Source organism: Pimephales promelas, chromosome 5 (genome assembly GCF_988280905.1).
Source record: "Pimephales promelas chromosome 5, fPimPro1.hap1.1, whole genome shotgun sequence".
Lineage (NCBI taxonomy): Eukaryota > Metazoa > Chordata > Actinopteri > Cypriniformes > Leuciscidae > Pimephales > Pimephales promelas.
This window is the reverse complement of record NC_142773.1, coordinates 956,087-974,216: the sequence shown is the minus strand read 5'-3', so window position 1 is coordinate 974,216 and position 18,130 is coordinate 956,087. Positions and strand designations below refer to the sequence as shown.

Below are 18,130 nucleotides of genomic sequence, written 5' to 3'. Positions count from 1 at the left end.
AATATAGATGTACGGTTTTATTTAATTTTAATTATTTATTTTTGCTTTGTAGGACCTTGAGAGGAAAATAATCACCTTACTGAAAAATGAGCTGGAAAAGTTTAAGAAAATATTAAAAAAACAGAACAAACAATCCTTAGTGGAGGACTTTAATGAGAACAGATCCAGGATCAGAGAAGCAGCTCTTGATCTCACACTTCATTACCTGAGAGAGATGAAGCAAGATGAAGCTGCTGATGCTCTAGAAGGCAAGAGACTCGTCATCATCTCTCTGATTGTCTCTTATAAATGTAGGAGAGAAAATGAAGACTAAAACTATCTATTTTCTGTTCCTGTGTTTAGGTGAGCTGGTCTTCATTCATCAGCTGAAATGTGGCCTAAAGAAGAAGTATCAATGTGTGTTTGAAGGAATTGCAAAGCAAGGTGACTCCACACTCCTGAATAACATCTACACAGATCTCTACATCACTCAGGGTGGCAGTGAACAGGTCAATACTGAACATGAGGTCAGACAGATTGAAGTTGCTTCCAGACGTCATGAAGCACAAGAGATACAGGTTGAATGCACACATTTGTTTGAAGCGTCTGAACAAGACGAGGAGATCCGAACTGTACTGACAAAAGGAGTCGCTGGCATCGGGAAATCAGTCTCTGTGCAAAAGTTTGTTCTGGACTGGGCTGAAAGAAAAGAAAATCAAGATATCAGCTTCATATTTCCTCTTCCATTCAGAGAGATGAACTTAAAGGAGAAAAAAAAACTAAGTTTGATGGGTCTTATAACTCAGTTTTTCCCAGAGACAAAAGGACTGAACCTTACAAGAAGGAATCAGTTCAAAGTGCTGTTCATCCTTGATGGACTGGACGAATGTCGTCTTCCCCTGAAGTTTGATTGTAATGAGACGTGGGGTGATGTATCGTCACCAGCCTCTCTGGATGTTCTCCTAACGAACCTCATGAAGGGAAATCTGCTTCCTTCTGCTCTCGTCTGGATCACCAGCAGACCAGCAGCTGCCAGTAAGATTCCTCCTGACTGTATCGACCGGCTGACAGAGATACGAGGATTCAGCGACGCACAAAAGCAAGAGTACTTCAGAAAAAGATTCAAGGATGATGTTCAAGCCAACACAATCATAGATCATGTTAAACAATCAAAGAGTCTCTTTATCATGTGCCACATCCCAGTCTTCTGCTGGATTTCAGCCACTGTTCTCCAGAACATTCTGGAGGAGAAGAGAAATAATGATGTGAGAAACACTCAGGCTGATGAGATCTCTAAAACACTGCAGGAATCAAACACTGAAGACACTCCCAAGACTCTGACACAAATGTACACACACTTTCTCCGCTTTCAGATCCAGCAGAGCCGCCGGAAATATGATGGAGAATACACACCAGATGTTTCCTGGGATAAAGACACTATCCTTTCACTGGGGAAACTGGCATTTCATCATCTGAAAAGAAACAACCTGATCTTCTATGACACAGACCTGGAAGCCTGTGGTCTTGACGTCTATAAGGCATCAGTGTACTCAGGCATGTGTACCCAGATCTTTAAGGAGGAAACCGGGATCGTTCTTGGTACCATGTACTGCTTTGTTCACTTGAGCATTCAAGAGTTTATTGCAGCCCTTTATGCACATCTGTTTCTAGACATCAACAAGACAAGTGTGTTTGATCATGAGTCTGCAAAACAGAAAAACAAAAATGAAACCATGATTGATTTTCTCAAGACTGCAGTGGACAAGGCGCTGGAGAGTGACAATGGACACCTGGACCTTTTCCTTCGCTTCCTCCTCGGTCTGTCACTCCCGTCCAATCGACGACTCTTACGAGGTCTGTTGACACAGAGAGACGGCACTGACCAGAGCAACAAGGGGATAGTTCGACGACTCTTAGGAGGTTGGTTGACACAGCGAGACGGCACTGACCAGAGCAACAAGGAAATAGTTCAGTACATCAAGCAGAAATTAGAAGCTAATCTTCCTGCAGAGAGATCCATCAATCTGTTCTACTGTCTGAATGAACTGAACGACCAAACTCTGGTGAACGAGATTCAGACCCACCTTAGCAAAGGAAGTCTCTCATCTGCTGACCTTTCACCTGCCCAGTGGTCTGCTTTAGTCTTTGTGTTGTTGACATCAGAGGAGGAGCTGGAGGAGTTTGAGCTTCAGAAATTCAAGAAATCAGACGAGTGTCTCATTAGATTATCGGCAGTCCTCAAAACCTCCAAAAGAGCTCTGTAAGTAATTTAATGTAATTAGTCATATTTTGGTTTCATCTCCTTTACCTACACGGCTCTATAGTGATTCTTAATCATATACCACATATTTTCATCAAAATATGAAGTTCGGTTTGCAAAGAACAAAGCACACTGTTTGTTTTATCTAGTAACTTTTTCAAAAATACTAAGATATAGAAAAGACTAGTTGACCTGTAATGTCAGTGTTGCTCACCCTCCTCACTGTATATTTACTGTTAATATAAAAATAATGGAAAATATTTATGTATTTTATACAGAGAATGTATTCTATATGTTTCATTAAATTATTTTATGTGATTTCTTTATATTGTAGGCTAAATGATTGTAACTTAACAGACAAAAGCTGTTCAGCTCTGGCTACAGTTCTTGGATCAGATGCCAATCTGAAAGAGCTGAACATGAACAATAATAATCTACAGGATTCAGGAGTGAAGCTGCTCTGCACTGGACTGAAGAATATTAAGTGTACATTGGAGATACTGAGGTAAGTGGTGTGTCAACAGACAAAAAAAAACTCAACAAAAATAGTGTGATTTGTTTTAGATATTCTCTTTACAAAATATATGTATAAGAATGTTTTGTGTGGATGTAAGGCCACATAAACACTGTAAAGTTTCAGGATTGACAACTGCATTTAAATGTGAGAGTGAGTCCCTTAAATTATCTTTCCATGTTTGTAAATTATCGTAAATAATCGTTCCCTTAATAATCTTTCCATGTATATACAGAACACGACTCACTCCCAATGAATAGCACTGTGGTAATCTGACCGCTATTCTGACAGCAAAAAAAAAAAAAAATATATATATATATATATATATATATATATATATATATATATAAAAGCGAGAAAAAAAATACTTTTAGTATGTTAACTGTGAGCCTTCACGAGGACGTCAACGCACTGAATCGGTCTTGGTTTAAATAGTTCAAAGTTGATGTCAGATTTAATGTTATTATTTTGACAAATTATACATCATTACAAAGATATAAGAATCAAGTTTCAGTATTTCACCACTTTTATTTTGAGAAACTTATAGTGACAGTTATCTATTAATTTGTGTCAGGAGTTATTTAATGAAAAAATCTGTCGATACCTTTAACCCTCTAGGGTTAACCCTTTTTTTTTCCACAAAGCAGCAAAATAGACTTAAAATACTCTGTCGGTTATGGTTATAAAGACTTCAGACATGTGAAAAAAGAAACTGTTCAATGGCCGTTTCTCAATATGCCTTCTTGTCTGTACTTGTGTTCTTGTGGACTTGTAAAACGTCATCAGTCGCGGCCCAAGTACGGTCCCAATACACAAGTTTGCATTTAGGCAAGAACGGTTAAAAATCACGGATGTGTTCTTGACACTCCCATTTTACCGAGGATGCATCGGTTGGTAACTTGTGTGAACTTGACGGCAGAAATATCCCATAATTCATTTCGGCATTCGCGGAAGGAGCGGGAAGCAGGCAGGTCAAAAGTTACCTGAATATTACCATAGACAGTAAAAGAATTTTACCGTACACAAACAAACAACAGAAGCAGAATTAAATTGAGACAGGTGTTGCTTTATTGTTGTGAATATACATTACTTTGTAGTGTATGTAGAGTAATTCCTTAGGCTTGGGCGATACAGCCTGGCTGTATAATAATTCTCGTTATGTTTGGGCACTGCAGACGTCGTCTGTGCGGGGGTAACGTTACTATTGCGCAATACCAGCAAGAACACATCGTCTCAAACTATCAGCAGCGTTCTGTGTGCTCGTCACCTCGTGAGTTCGTTCTTCCAAGAACAACTAGCAAGAGCTTTCTTCCCAAGAACACAAGTCCGTTCTTTGCATTCTTGGTTTTGAGAAATGGCCAATGTCTACTTTTTTATGTGACCACTTACAATCAAAATAAAACATTGTGCTTTTGTAAAATAAAGTAAATATACAGGGTGTGCTTTCTGCCTCTCCATCTCCGTGAACTTTTTTTCTCTAAATTTGCATCTCACATCTATAAATTTAAACAAAACTCAGCGAATACTATTCACCCAGGCACCAGCAATATCTTTATAATCATTTAAGTGTCTACTATTAAATTATCTAATTCAAAAGGAAAACAAATATTCTCTGTTTGTGTAATCTGTATGAAAAGAGAGAGATGTGAGTCGTTCTCATTACAGCTCATTAATTGCTAATGTGAACATGCCCACGGAGAGCGCGCGCTATTCAAACACAAATGAACTGAGACGATCCTCCCACATCACCTCGATAAAACACATTCAAGTCGTCTTGCGACGCTGTGAGGAATAATACTATTGTAATAATAATCCTGGTAAAAATTTATGTCAGAAGTGCTGGTTTAGTTTCATTTCGAGGAGCAAAAATATTTTGTCAAAAATAAATGAATCAACTAACAGATGTTATTATAGTGTTTGTTCCAGTGTAGGCTATATTCAAACTAATGATTCCTTAACTTTGAAAAGCGTATGATAAAATGTATACTTTAAAAAAAAAAGATTACGCTTAAAATATTTTTAAAATTGTAATTGTTGATTTACATGTGAAAACATTTTAAAATGTTTACAAGATATAAGCCTTCTCATTAAATTATTAGGGCCCAAGCCCTGAAAGGGCGAAGGCCCTATTGTTTTCCTTAGGATTATTATTATTATTATTATTATTATTATTATTTATACGACTATTCGGGCACTTTTGGGGCCCTTAACATGCTCAAAAACTCTTGAAACTTAGCACACGGGTCAGAACCCGCGGCCATCAGGGCCGGGCTGAAGATGGTACCCGGGCGTGGCAGGGGGGCTAGACAGCGCCCCCTGGAACGGGGTCCGAAAACTTGGTCCATAAATCAAACACGCTTGCATGTAATAATATGAAACTCGGTGCACATATAGATCTCATCGTTCATATATAGCTCATACTATTACTTTTTACCCCAGCCCAACAGGAAGTCGGTTATTTAGGGTTGTTCATAAAACACTCGCAATGGAATTTGAAGTACTACTCCTAGAGAATTCAAACTCACGGCACGAAACTCGGTCAGCATGAAGTCAAGGCATTGACGATGAAAGTTTGCGAGGGGATTTTTGATATCTCGAACGGTTTGGCCATGGCGAGGAAACGAAATTATGGCGAGAAACGTGAAACAGGAAGTGTGTTATAACTTCAGCATACATTAACTGATCTTGATGAAACTTCAGCAGTATGTTCGCTGTAAGAGGACGATCACATGGATGTGACTATTGTGAGTCAGAGTTATAGCGCCACCAACTGGCAGCAGGAAGTGTGTCACTTTCAAAATGCTTTGAACTCACCCTTTTATTTTTACCCGATGTGCTTCAAACTTAATCTGTATAATGTAAATACATAGCAGATGAAGACCTGTGAATGGATTCTTGATATCTTTGATACTGTTGCCGTGGCAACGCATCAAACTTTAAAATTCTTTTTTTTTATGATTTTGAGAGTCTTAGCGGCTTTTGGGGCCCTTAACGGGTTTGAAAACTCTTGAAACTTTGCACACAGGTCAGATCCCACAGCCATCAGAGCCGGGCTGAAGATGGTACCTGGGTGTGGCAGGGGGGCTAGACAGCGCCCCCTGGAACGGGGTCCGAACACTTGGTCCATAAATCAAACACGCTTGCATGTAATAATAAGAAACTCGGTACACATGTTGATCTCATCGTTTCATCTATACCTCACGCTCTTACTTTTTACCCCAGCCAAACAGGAAGTCGGCTATTGAGGTTTGTTTGTAAAACGCTCGCAATGGAATGTGCAATACTCATCCTAGAGAATTCAAACACACGGCACGAAACTCGGTCAGCATGAAGTCAAGGCATTGAGGATGAAAGTTTGCGAGGGGATTTTTGATATCTCGAACGGTTTGGCCGTGGCGAGGAAACAAAATTATGGCGAGAAACGTGAAACAGGAAGTGTGTTATAACTTCAGCATACATTAACTGATCTTGATGAAACTTCAGCAGTGTGTTCACTGTAAGAGGCTGATTACATGGATGTGACTATTGTGAGTCAGAGTTATAGCGCCACCAACTGGCAGCAGGAAGTGTGTCACTTTCAAAATGCTTTGATATCACCCTCTTATTTTTAACCGATTTGCTTCAAACTTCATCTGTATAATGTAAAAATACAGCAGATGTAGACCTGTGAATGGATTCTTGATATCTTTGATACTGTTGCTGTGGCAACAAATCAAACTTTAACATTCTTTTTTGATACTTTTGGGACTCTTAGCATGCTTGAAATTGCTTGAAACAGATAGATACAGATAGCTCGACAGATACATCACATTTATTAGCCAGTAGGCATGTGCAACTTTGGCAAAAGATTAAAGTAATGTCAAAAAAGTAAACAGTAAACACTAAAAGCCTCATATCTTCTAAAAATGTAATTATACATAATTTGTTTCTAAATTAAATTATACAAATATTATAATTAAACCAGTTTTTCCCTTTTTTCATTTAAGAATTATGTTTACGTTCAAAAACAGCCAGAATGGTTTTAAAATTCAGAAGAAGAAAAAATAATCTGAGTCATACGTAGTGCTATACTGCCCTCTTGTGTTCAATATCAGGTAGGCCTATTGTGTATATTCCCACCGGTTAATCAACGTGTGACTCCGCTGGGACTCGGGAACTTTTAAATCGCTTACTTAAAACCGAAAGTCAAAATACAGATATCCGCACAAGACATTAATGTTGTGGAGTAGAGCAAGCATTTTAAATAAATTCCTATTAAGTAGGATTGAACTAAACAGAATGAACGTTCACTCTGTTCTGCTGGTTCCTCGCTGTTGGCGCGCACAGTTATGAATGCTTGTGCAGCCATGAGTTTTAGTTTAATTTTAAAATTAGCGCAATTTCGGGATTTGTATTATTTGAATTTATTTTTAAAAAACACAATGTTGAGTTTTATTGTAACACTGTTTAATCGCGCCCACGGTTATATTTTGTATATTATATATAATTATAATGTATTTCTGTATAAAATAATACTACAATAAAAAACACATTTGTGACCGACCTGATCCAGCAAAATTAGTCACAGTGACCCAAATTTAAAAATTGAGATTTTGATATTAATGGAAAGAGGACACTGTAAGCTTTCAAATGATACCTTGGTCATACCTTGAATGGTTGTATACAGATTTGAATTCTGGTCGTCTGCCCTTTTTTTTCCAATTGAAAACCTAAGAAAATCGCTTTTAAAGTTTTTTTGCCCGTTTTTTTTTTTTTTTTTTTGATATCTTTCAAAATCCATAGCATTTTAAGGGATAAACTATTTATTTTATATAGCTTAATTTGACCAAATAGATTAACATATATAAATGCAATTTACCGAGGCTGAAACTCAACTTATTTTTAATTTTTTTGAAATAAATAATTAAAAAGTCACTTTTACAAAAATGTTCTAAAATCAGAAAGATTAAAGAGGAGTCAGAGAGAAATTCAGTTTTCATACGGATTAGCCCACATAAGCAGAGAGCAGTCTGTTTTCTTTCATTTTGAATGGTTGTGTTTAAAAGTAGACATTTCAATATATATGTCTGTGAGGATACCTTATACGCTGACTTTCGGTTCATGAGACAAGCTTCAGTTCACGTGCCGCGCGTCTCCGCGTCGTGATTAGGCCTAGCCTATTGTCTGCAATTTATTTCTTATTATTAAATCCTAGTAATTGGTTGATGAAACATTGATTTAAATTAAGATAATTATTTTAAAACGAAATTTACTTTAAAGAAAGGCTTTGTGCTTGCATGTTTAAGCTATGTGAAAGTTTTAGTGCTGCTTCCAGAGAACGGTCACGTTCGGATTGTTTTTCCTCATAAATGCGAACACGGAAAATAAAATAAAGATTTTATGTTCTGGAGAGAGTCAACCCTTCTTCATCGGGTGAGTATTACTTTTGGTTTGTGCAGTGTGGTTCACATAGGCCAATTTATTAAAATATTTAATTATCTGGGAATTGGATCTCCTCCATAATGCTGAAATTGCCCAATTTAAAAAAAAAATTAGTAATAATTTAAGTTTTGTGGTGTAAGTCTACGTATTTTATAATGTTAACTTCAAATAATACTAATAGCCTAGTAATTTAAAGATGTTGTAGCTAGCATTGGGTCTGGACGTGAAGGATAACTTCGGGAGTTGAAGGGACGTGTCGGTGTCGTGATTCTGTCTTCTCACACCGCGACACAGGTTCGTGGATCTGAGTGTCGCGATCGTTACAGCCTTACATAGGCTATATTCTTCTTGCAGATAAATATACTCACGCAGTTTAGGTTAGAAGCCTCCAGTGAGTTCAACGTTTCAGGGGATAGGAAATGCTCAGAGGTGACGAAGGGAGTTGAGAAGAGCAATATTGTTTATTTCAGCGAATTTAAAGCTTTGACAACTTTAATCGTTATTTAAATACCTTTACTCAATTATCTCGACTACGAAACCCTGTGAGATTATTTTTGAATGTCTGTTCTTTGAAATTAGCAAAAAAAAATTTTTTTTTTTTTTTTTTTTTGTTATTTCATGGTTTTTCCACATAATCGGCCCATATCTTAAAATGGAAGGTTGCAACTTCCGACTCATTTCGCCAGAGCGGGTCACATTTGATTTTTATTTTTTAAACAATGTAATGTGTAACCTAAAAATAAACAGATTATTTGATAAATGGTATATTTAAATCTGCATATTGTAGCCTAATATCTGCAGGGCAGCCTAGTCTTAATAAATGTATGCTTCATTTTTCATTAGTAAATTTGATCAATAAATTCAATAATTTAGAATAATAAGACACTATAGGGCTGTTACCCTAGGTAAGGCTGATCAAATTAAATCGGTTACACAATAATGTTACGAGATTGGTTTAACAGGAGTCAATTAAAAATCGCTGTAAAGAACGATACTTTTAAACATAACCCTAAATCACCATAAGGTGTCGCCAGATGACCGTCTTAATGAACGAGTCATGGATTCAAAATGCTGAATCATTCAGTAATGAGAAAACACATTGCTTTGAGATGCGCGATGGGTCGCTGTGATCTTTGTTTAACTATTTTCTCTGCTGAAACAGAAAAAAGTCAATATTGCATCTAAAAAGTCAATATTGCATATAAAATGTAAGTGACTTGACTTGTGTGTGTGACTATGTTTGTTGTAGTGAAAAGAGTTGCGCCCTTGTTAAAGTTTAAGGCCTTGTGTTTTTGGATATATATCTTTCTTTCTTTTTTTACAAAATATGCATATAACCCATATATTTTAGATTTATTATTTGCTTTAAATTAAATTAAGATTGTATTTTTGGTAATTGAACCTGAATGAATTTAAAAATGAATGTGCTATATTTCAGATCATATATTTGTTTTTCTTAAAATTTGAACTAACTTTATTCTCAGCTGAATTATAAATATTTTATTTCTGTATCAATTAAAAACACATTTGATTTTTCTTTTTTAATCAATGTAGAATGTGTAACTGAAATATAAACAGAGTAGGGCTCTGTTTGAGGACAAGTAACTAAAACCAATGCGACATGATGAATGTTTGTTTCCCAAACCATCTCAGAGTAACAGCTTACTTTTCTTTCTTACTATATTCTTTCTTACTATAAACTGTGCTGTAGAGCTTGCATCAGTCAAAGCAGGGTTACATTTTGCATGTCGTGCACAATAAACCTAAAGGCACCAGGGTGGCGGTGCCACCGGCTTCATATATATATGTATATATACAGTATATATATATATATATATATATATATATATATATAGCTGTGATCCGCGATGAAGGGCCAAAGCCAGTGGCATGGCCACCCTGGTGCTTTTAGGTAACTAAGGAACCGGGGTTGCGGTGCCACCGGCTTGGGCCCTTCATCGCTGCTCGCAGCTATATTTATTATTTTGTAACCTTTTGGGCATTTTTGGGGCCCTTAACGTGCTCGAAAACTCTTGAAACTTTGCACATGGGTCAGAACCCGCGGCCATCAGAGCCGGGCTGAAGCTGGTACCCGGGCGTGGCAGGGCGGCTCGTCAGCGCCCCCTGGAACGGGGTACGAACACTTGGTCCATAACTCAAACACGTTTGTATGTAATAATATGAAACTCTGTGCACATGTTGATCTCATAGTTTCATCTATACCTCGCGCTTTTACTTTTTACCCCAGCCCAACAGGAAGTCGGCTATTGAGGTTTGTTTGTAAAACGCTCGCAATGGAATGTTAAATACTCCTCCTAGAGCTTTGATCCAAATTCGACAAAACTCGGTCAGCATGAAGTCAAGACATTGAGGATGAAAGTTTGCGAGGGGATTTTTGATATCTCGAACGGTTTGGCCGTGGCGAGGAAACAAAATCATGGCGAGAAACGTGAACCAGGAAGTGTGTTATAACTTCAGCATACATTAACTGATCTTGATGAAACTTCAGCAGTGTGTTCGCTGTAAGAGGACGATCACATGGATGTGACTATTGTGAGTCAAAGTTATAGCGCCACCAACTGGCAGCAGGAAGTGTGTCACTTTCAAAATGCTTTGATATCACCCTTTTATTTTTACCCGATTTGCTTCAAACGTCATCTGTATAATGTAAACATACGGCAGATGTAGACCTGTGAATGGATTCTTGATATCTTTGAAACTGTTGCCGTGGCGACGCATCAAACGTTACCATTCTTTTAGGATGCTTTTGAGACCCTTAGCATGCTTGAAATTGCATGAAACTCGACAGACACATCACATTTATTAGCCAGTAGACATGTGCAAAGTTTCAGAAACGGGCGTGGTGAGGGCTCAGTAGCGCCACCTTTTGACAAAAGTGGGGTTGTTAGTTTTATCTACAGTTACAAAAATCGGTATGTATATTGTACTCCTCGAGCCGGACAACTTTCTAATTGACACTCATTAGCTAGAACCCACAGAAAGTCAGATATGTTTGTTTGAATGTGGTCTTGCTCAATCTGAGCATGCTGTCTTTGCCTGTCTGTGTATGTGTGTGTGTTTGTAGGGGGAGGGGTCTTAACCATTTCACTCCTGTGTGTATGGCCTGCATAAAAAATAAATGCCTTAAGCCTGGTATTTTTTTAAATAAGTTTTTTATTTTTTATAAGTAAAGGCATATAACCAGTTTAATTGTAGTGCATTAATAGTTTTATATAATTAGTTTATTAATTAAATTAACTTGGTCCATAAACTTGATCTGAAAATTTGGTCCATAAATCAAACACACTTGCATGTAATAATATGACTTGAGTGTTAATCACATCATGTTTTCAGTTTGAATATAAAATATATAAATTATGTAAAAAAAAATAAAGTTGATCCAGCTGGAGCGCAGGCTGAGAATAGCGCTGTCATGACTGGATCAGAGATCATCAGTAATGCCCTCTCATACCTTACGCGCACAGCACGCCCACTTACATCAGATCACATCAACATGTCAGCCGGAGGGATAACGAGGGTCGTCGTCGCTTTTGGATTCAAGAATTTCTTACAACAAGATGGCAAAAGAACAGCGCTTTGCAAGACATGCAACGTTAAGATCGCGGACAGTCAGATGACAACCTCCAATTTCGTCCGTCATTTGAAGAGCCATATTCTGCCCAGTAAGTGCTTGTCAATTTGTTAATGTTATCTGGTTAGCTCGTTCGTAGTTAGCTAGCTAATGTAAGTTAAAGGAGAACTCCGGCGCAAAATTACACATTTGTTACCTAGTCAACCGTTATCTGAGATTTGTTTTCATGACTGCCGAATGTAAATAGTTTTATCTATAAAAAACAGTTTAGCCTATAAGTGACGTCCGACATTCTGCATATTGTGTTATTTTGTTAAGCCCCACTAAAGGCATAAAAAACTGTAAAGCACAATCAAGTTTTCACACTATATTCCAACACTTCTAAAGTCATTCAATAGCTTAATGTGTGGTAAAATTAATATTTTAGTCTCTAAGTTAAAGTTAACGGAAAGTCATCTCGCCTCAGTCATTCTCCATGCATCAGCATTAGCGCGTCGCGTTCGGTTGCGACAGTAACACGACGACACTCTCTTCAAGATCAATGTTCCCAATATTATACTTTATTTGTAGATAAGGCATAAAGGTCTATGATTTGCATAAAATGACTATCTTGCAGGAGTGGAGTTTATTGCCCTTTATTAGTGCTGCACGATTAATTATATCGCAGTCGTAATAGCGATCTCAAACCTATGCAATTATATAACGCAAAATGCCGCGATTTTATATGAAATAAACAAAGTAGGGCTATTAGCGCAGCATCTCTTCTTTTTTGTCATCCTTTGACTAGTGTTACAAGATCCCCCTCTTATTGGTTCAAATGCCTTTTCGCATTTTGCACGACAAGAAGTGAAAAGCTGCCTGTGAGTGCCCTAGATTAGAATAGATGAGACTCGCATAATGCGCATGCACTGACCGTGTGCCAGCCCAGAATAAACAGTTCGAGCTTGAACGAACAATAGCACACACAATTATGCCAAAATGTGGTTTTGTCTAGTATCTTCATAACATAAGAAAAGTCTATGTATGGATGAAAAGAGTTGTGCTATGAGGCGCGTGTGAGATCCGCGTCTCGGCAACGGGTGCTCTTAAAGGGCCAGCAGCGAATAAAGCGTTCTTTCAGTAAAGTTAAAAGAACAAAGGGAAATTAGAAAATTACTCACTGATCTTGAGTAAAGAACTTTTGTAGCTTTAATAAGGATTATTATATATATAATTTATGATTCAGGCAGCGCAGACTGTTTGATAACTTTATTCAATTTCTGTACCTGTTAAGACAGGAAGGGCACAGGTAAATATGTTTTTTATTATGGGTTTATGTGGGGATTGTTTGAAGTTCACTTAATTTAAAAGCTGTTATATATTTTTTTAAGCCTAATAATTTTTTTAAAAGTTGATGGCTTTCAATTGATGGAATCACTGTAATGTTGGTTTGGTTGATGGTTTATTGATCATTATAGGTGTTATCAATCATTTATTGTTGTTGTTGTTTTTAGTTTGTAAAAACTGTAAATGGAAGTCTAAGCCTAATCTGTTTGTGCATTTTACTTTAGAACCAAGCAAGTTGGACTCATGAAACCATTTTATTATATCGGAGTCGCAAATCGCAATTGCAATATTGGCTCAATAATGGCAATATGACATTTTCCCAAATCGTGCAGCCCTACTAAGCATAGATTATAGATACCATCCCTTCGCTATGTTCTTTTCAATGTGAAGCGTTGCGTGCTGTGACTTGGTGTTGCTTCAAGTGCATCATTCTGCACACGGGATGCGCATGATTGCTTATAATACTTTGGGGAGACAAGGGGGCGTGGCCTAAGGGAATATCACTCGTGATGTTAAGTGATGTTACCCCGCCATCGCTGATACAACCTTTAGCAGTCATGTTTTTGCTTCTTGAGAGAGAGAGAAAGTGTGTGTGTGTGTGTGTGTGTGTGTGTGAGCAGTGGCGGTTCTAGGCGGGGGCCTGGGGGGGCCAGTGCCCCTGCGACAACAAGCTTGGACCCCCTTGTGGCCCCCCTAAATGTGGAGTCAGTGTGAAATATTTTTTTTATAGTGTGTCACGCATTGAGCATGACAGTCACTCGTTTCAGTCTTTTGTCTCACACTCCCGTCACACATTGTATTTCTCATGCGGAAAAACTATTAATAATATATTTAATATACGCAATTTCTCTGGCTGCGCCGCTCTCACGTGAGAATCAAGCGCGTCTCGCCTGGAGTTCAGCAGTCGACCCTGCTACGCATCAGCCAATCAAAAAAAGAGAAGTGCTACTTAATAGCCAATCAGAAAAGGGCACTATTGTATCTGGGTAAAATTTAACGCAACAACCAATGAAAAAAAGCATATCCTGGAATTGTTCATATGATTCTGTTACAACATCTTCCGAAAGTTTCTTCACCCGTCCCACAGATGAAACTAATCACTGGAGCTCCGAACATCACTTGGAGCACGGAGTAAGTCATGATCTCCTGTTTTAATGTTACAACAAATTCACAACTTGTTTGACAAAAACTATGACAACTTGACTGATGTAAGATGAATCTTTCCCGTAGCGTAAGCTAGCTTACGCAATGCTCGTTCCCTCATCTAGAGAGAACCGAGGTTACGTTAGGTAATCGATTCGTTTCCCATTTAATTAGTATCAGTCTGTAACTTAGACAACAGTTTTACAGCCTGTTCACTGACAACACCTGCTCAGAACAAGTAGTCTAGGCCTAGTCATCTTATTACACGAATCACAATGACTGACATATTGTCACATTATAAACATCTCTCTCTCCAAATAGGCGTAAAAATTTTATTAGCACTAGATAAATTAAAATGTAATGCATAGTCGATTTTAAAACATCTCTCTCTCCAAATAGGCTTAATAATTTTATTAGCACTAGATAAATTAAAGTGTATTGCATAGTCGATTTTATAGGTCACTTTTAAAATCATGTCATATTTTATAATTATATCCTGGCCAAGGATGCATTAATTATTGCTTCTGTCTTTCAAAGATGTCAGGAAAAAAACAATTATAAAAAAGCTCATTCACCCTGAGAGGAAAGCCCCCTAAAAAGGCCAGTTTAGAGGATAATTTGCTGATCTTTTTGCAAAAAAAAAAAAAAAAAACCCACAAAAATCGTAGATTAATTTGTAAAAATTATATATATATATATATATATATATATATATATATATACATACATACATACTGTATATTCAATGTAAAAAAATAAAATGGAAATTCAAATACAGACTGATATATGTAATGCAAATGTAAAAATATAATGGAAATGCAAATTGTTGGATAATTATAAACATGGTATTTTGCTTATTTATGCATTCAGTGCAGTGCAGAAAATGATAAGGTCTAAATGTAACTGGCCCCTCTAACAGTACAACTGGCCCCAGCTTGGCCCCCCCAGTTGAAATGGTCTAGAACCGCCACTGTGTGTGTGAGAGAGAGAGAGAGAGAGAGAGAGAGAGAGAGAGAGAGAGAGAGAGAGAGGAGAAATGTAACAAAGTTTAATATTGTTTGTAAACTGTGTTTGAGAGAGAGGAAGGTGTTCAGAGAGTCTGTAGGATGTTAAGCTGTTATTTGTTTTATGGACTCAATGTTGAAAATTTAAAACATTTCAAACACACTGTTGGCAGAAGTGAAAAATAAATAATTTTATGAAGTTACAATTTTGTTTGATTCCATGGTGTATTTTACTGAACATGAGTATTTACAATGCAAATTATTGTAATTTACTGGCAAATACTTATCTTGTCTTTTCATTTTATTAAGATCAGATTATGCATGTAAAATTAAAATAATAAGGTGACTTGACTTGCACTTGACTTAACCTACTACAAGACTTGACTTGACTTGACATAGCCTGTGACTTGACTTGACTTGCCCCCCCCCCAAAAAAATACTTGGGACTTACTTGAGACTTACTTGAGACTTGCGTGACCTGCGCCCATCTCTGCTCTAAGTTTTAAGACAGTTCAAATGGAAGTTGGGAATTATGTGTTGTTTGAATAAATCTCCTAGGAGAAATACATCAAATTACAACGCATGTGTTTACCAATCACCACCATACTCGGTGTGCATGAAGTCAAGACATTGAGGATGCTCAATTCCGGACAGATTTCTGATATCTCGAACGGTTTGGCCGTGGCGAGGAAAATAATTTTATGACTAAAAAAGGACACATAAAATGTGTTAACTTTGCTCGTTTTACCTACAGTTACAAAACATGCCACGTATATTGTTCTTGTCAAGCCGATCAACTTTCTAATTAACAGTAAGAAGCTCAGACCAAAAGAAAGTCAGATATTGCAGTTTGGATGTGTATCTTGTCTCTATCAGTGTCTGTGTGGGGAAGAGGGAGGGGGGGGGGGTTGCTGGTGTCTGCGTTTATGTGTGTGTGTGTGTGTGTGTGTGTGTGTGTGTGTGTGTGTGGCTGACTGTAGATTTTTTCTTATCTTTTTGCATAACAATTTTGTATTTTTTTAAATGACAAAATATGCATATAACCCTAATCTTTTAAATGTATAGTTTGCTTTAAATAAAAGTAAGATAAATTGGTAAACTACAAATTGGTAATTGAAGCTGAATGAATTTAACATTAATGTGCTATATTTCAATACATTTGCTTTCCTTAATATTGTAAAACACTAACCTCATTTATATGTGTGTGTGTGTGTGTTTGTATGTATATATATTTTGCAAAGCCCTCACTGATGCAAGCTCTTCTGCACACTTCTCTTCGACAGTCAATGCGGAGGTTAAGTTTTTGCACGTCGTGCAGAATAACCCTCTATATATATATATATATATATATATATATATATACTTAAAAAAGCGGGGGTTAAGTTTTTGCACGTCGTGCAGAATAACACTAAAGGCACCATATATATACTTAAAAGTGGGGTTGTTAGTTTTATCTACAGTTACAAAAATCGGTATATACATTGTACTCCTCAAGCCGTACAACTTTCTAATACATAGTCATTAGCTCGGACCAAGAGGAAGTCAGATATTTTGGTCTGAATATGGTGAGCCTCTCTCTGAGCCTACGTCCCTGTATGGCAAGCCCTTTTAACATTTAAAAGCTAAGTTTGCCTATCCGGAATTAACATTGTAGATATCAACAACGTCTTTCTGTCTAGTCGTTACACTTTGGATAGTTTGTATTATCATTTAAGATATCTGTAACATAATTGTGACTAGTCGAAATGACAGAGTATGGCAAGCCGTTTTAACATTTAATCATGAAAGGGCCAAAGCCTTCGGCACCGCCACCCGGGTGCCTTTAGGTAACTAAAGGAACCGGGGTTGCGGTGCCTCCGGCTTGGGCCCGCCATCGCTGCTCGCAGCTATATTTTATTTTTGTTTTTTTTTTAGTGACGCATTTGGGGAGAGGATATATTCCAAAACTTTCTGAAAATACACTATGATAATGAACTGCATAGTTAGACAATTTGCATGCATACAAAATAAGTCCTCACATTCTTTCTTGTGGTCTAAACACCTGAATGAAAGGCTCATTATGCAGGTCATTGTCTTCCTGCACATGATTATTCATGATCATTCACGCCCCCATGTATATTGCCTTTCCAAACAAAACGTTTCTTACAAGATTTCAATCAATGCATTGTTTTATGTGAATGATTAGGCAGGATGATTTTCAGATTTTTGTTTTTTTCAATAAACATGTGCCATGCTTAATCATAATTCTCTGAAAATACAAACATGTACGTACATGTTGCTCCCATATAATGGTAACTAGGGATGTCCCGATCAGGTTTTTTTTGCCCTCGAGTCTGAGTCATTTGATTTTGTGTATCTGCCGATACCGAGTCCCGATCCGATACTTCTATATACAAAAAAAGAAGAGCGAAAAAAACAGACCCAGATTCCAAGATGTTCCTTATTTTAATTTAATTTGCCTTATTTTAACATTTGACAACTCTCTTAACAAACAGATCACTTCTGTGAGGTAGCTTGAACAATCAGGTAATAAACATAAATTCTTCATTTTTGGACTTTAGTGCAAATGTATAAAAACAAATAGCACTCATTGCAATCATTTGTGCTATCTTGGCTGTGATTTCCTGCGGCCCATCTCACAATCAAGGGGCATTTTTCTCCCCTTTTAAAACTCTTAAAACTGTATAAGGTTTGCTGTGTTAAATGTTGCCTTTTTCTTTCCACCTTTTGAGATCACAAGTTTACATATCTCACAGTTTGCTATGGTAATATTGTTACAATCAACTTTAAAATGCTAAGCAAATATACTGATAAAGACACTGTCAGCAGTATTGACAGCAAAATAGACCACAGAATATTTAGTTCTGTATAGACAGATACTGAAAGGTATA

The 18,130-nt window shown here is 37.2% G+C and overlaps 1 protein-coding gene across 2 annotated transcripts in view; it reads left to right on the top strand.

The window, feature by feature from the left end:
• The window catches only part of LOC120487529 (ribonuclease inhibitor), a 46,632-nt gene that overhangs the window by 6,763 nt on the left and 21,739 nt on the right, over nucleotides 1–18,130 (top strand). For both annotated transcript variants that reach the window (XM_089130759.1, XM_089130760.1), the window contains exons 6-8: nucleotides 53–248; nucleotides 343–2,239; nucleotides 2,574–2,744. In XM_089130759.1, coding sequence (XP_088986885.1) covers nucleotides 53–248; nucleotides 343–2,239; nucleotides 2,574–2,744 — 2,264 coding nt within the window. The remainder of the gene's footprint in view (nucleotides 1–52; nucleotides 249–342; nucleotides 2,240–2,573; nucleotides 2,745–18,130) is intronic.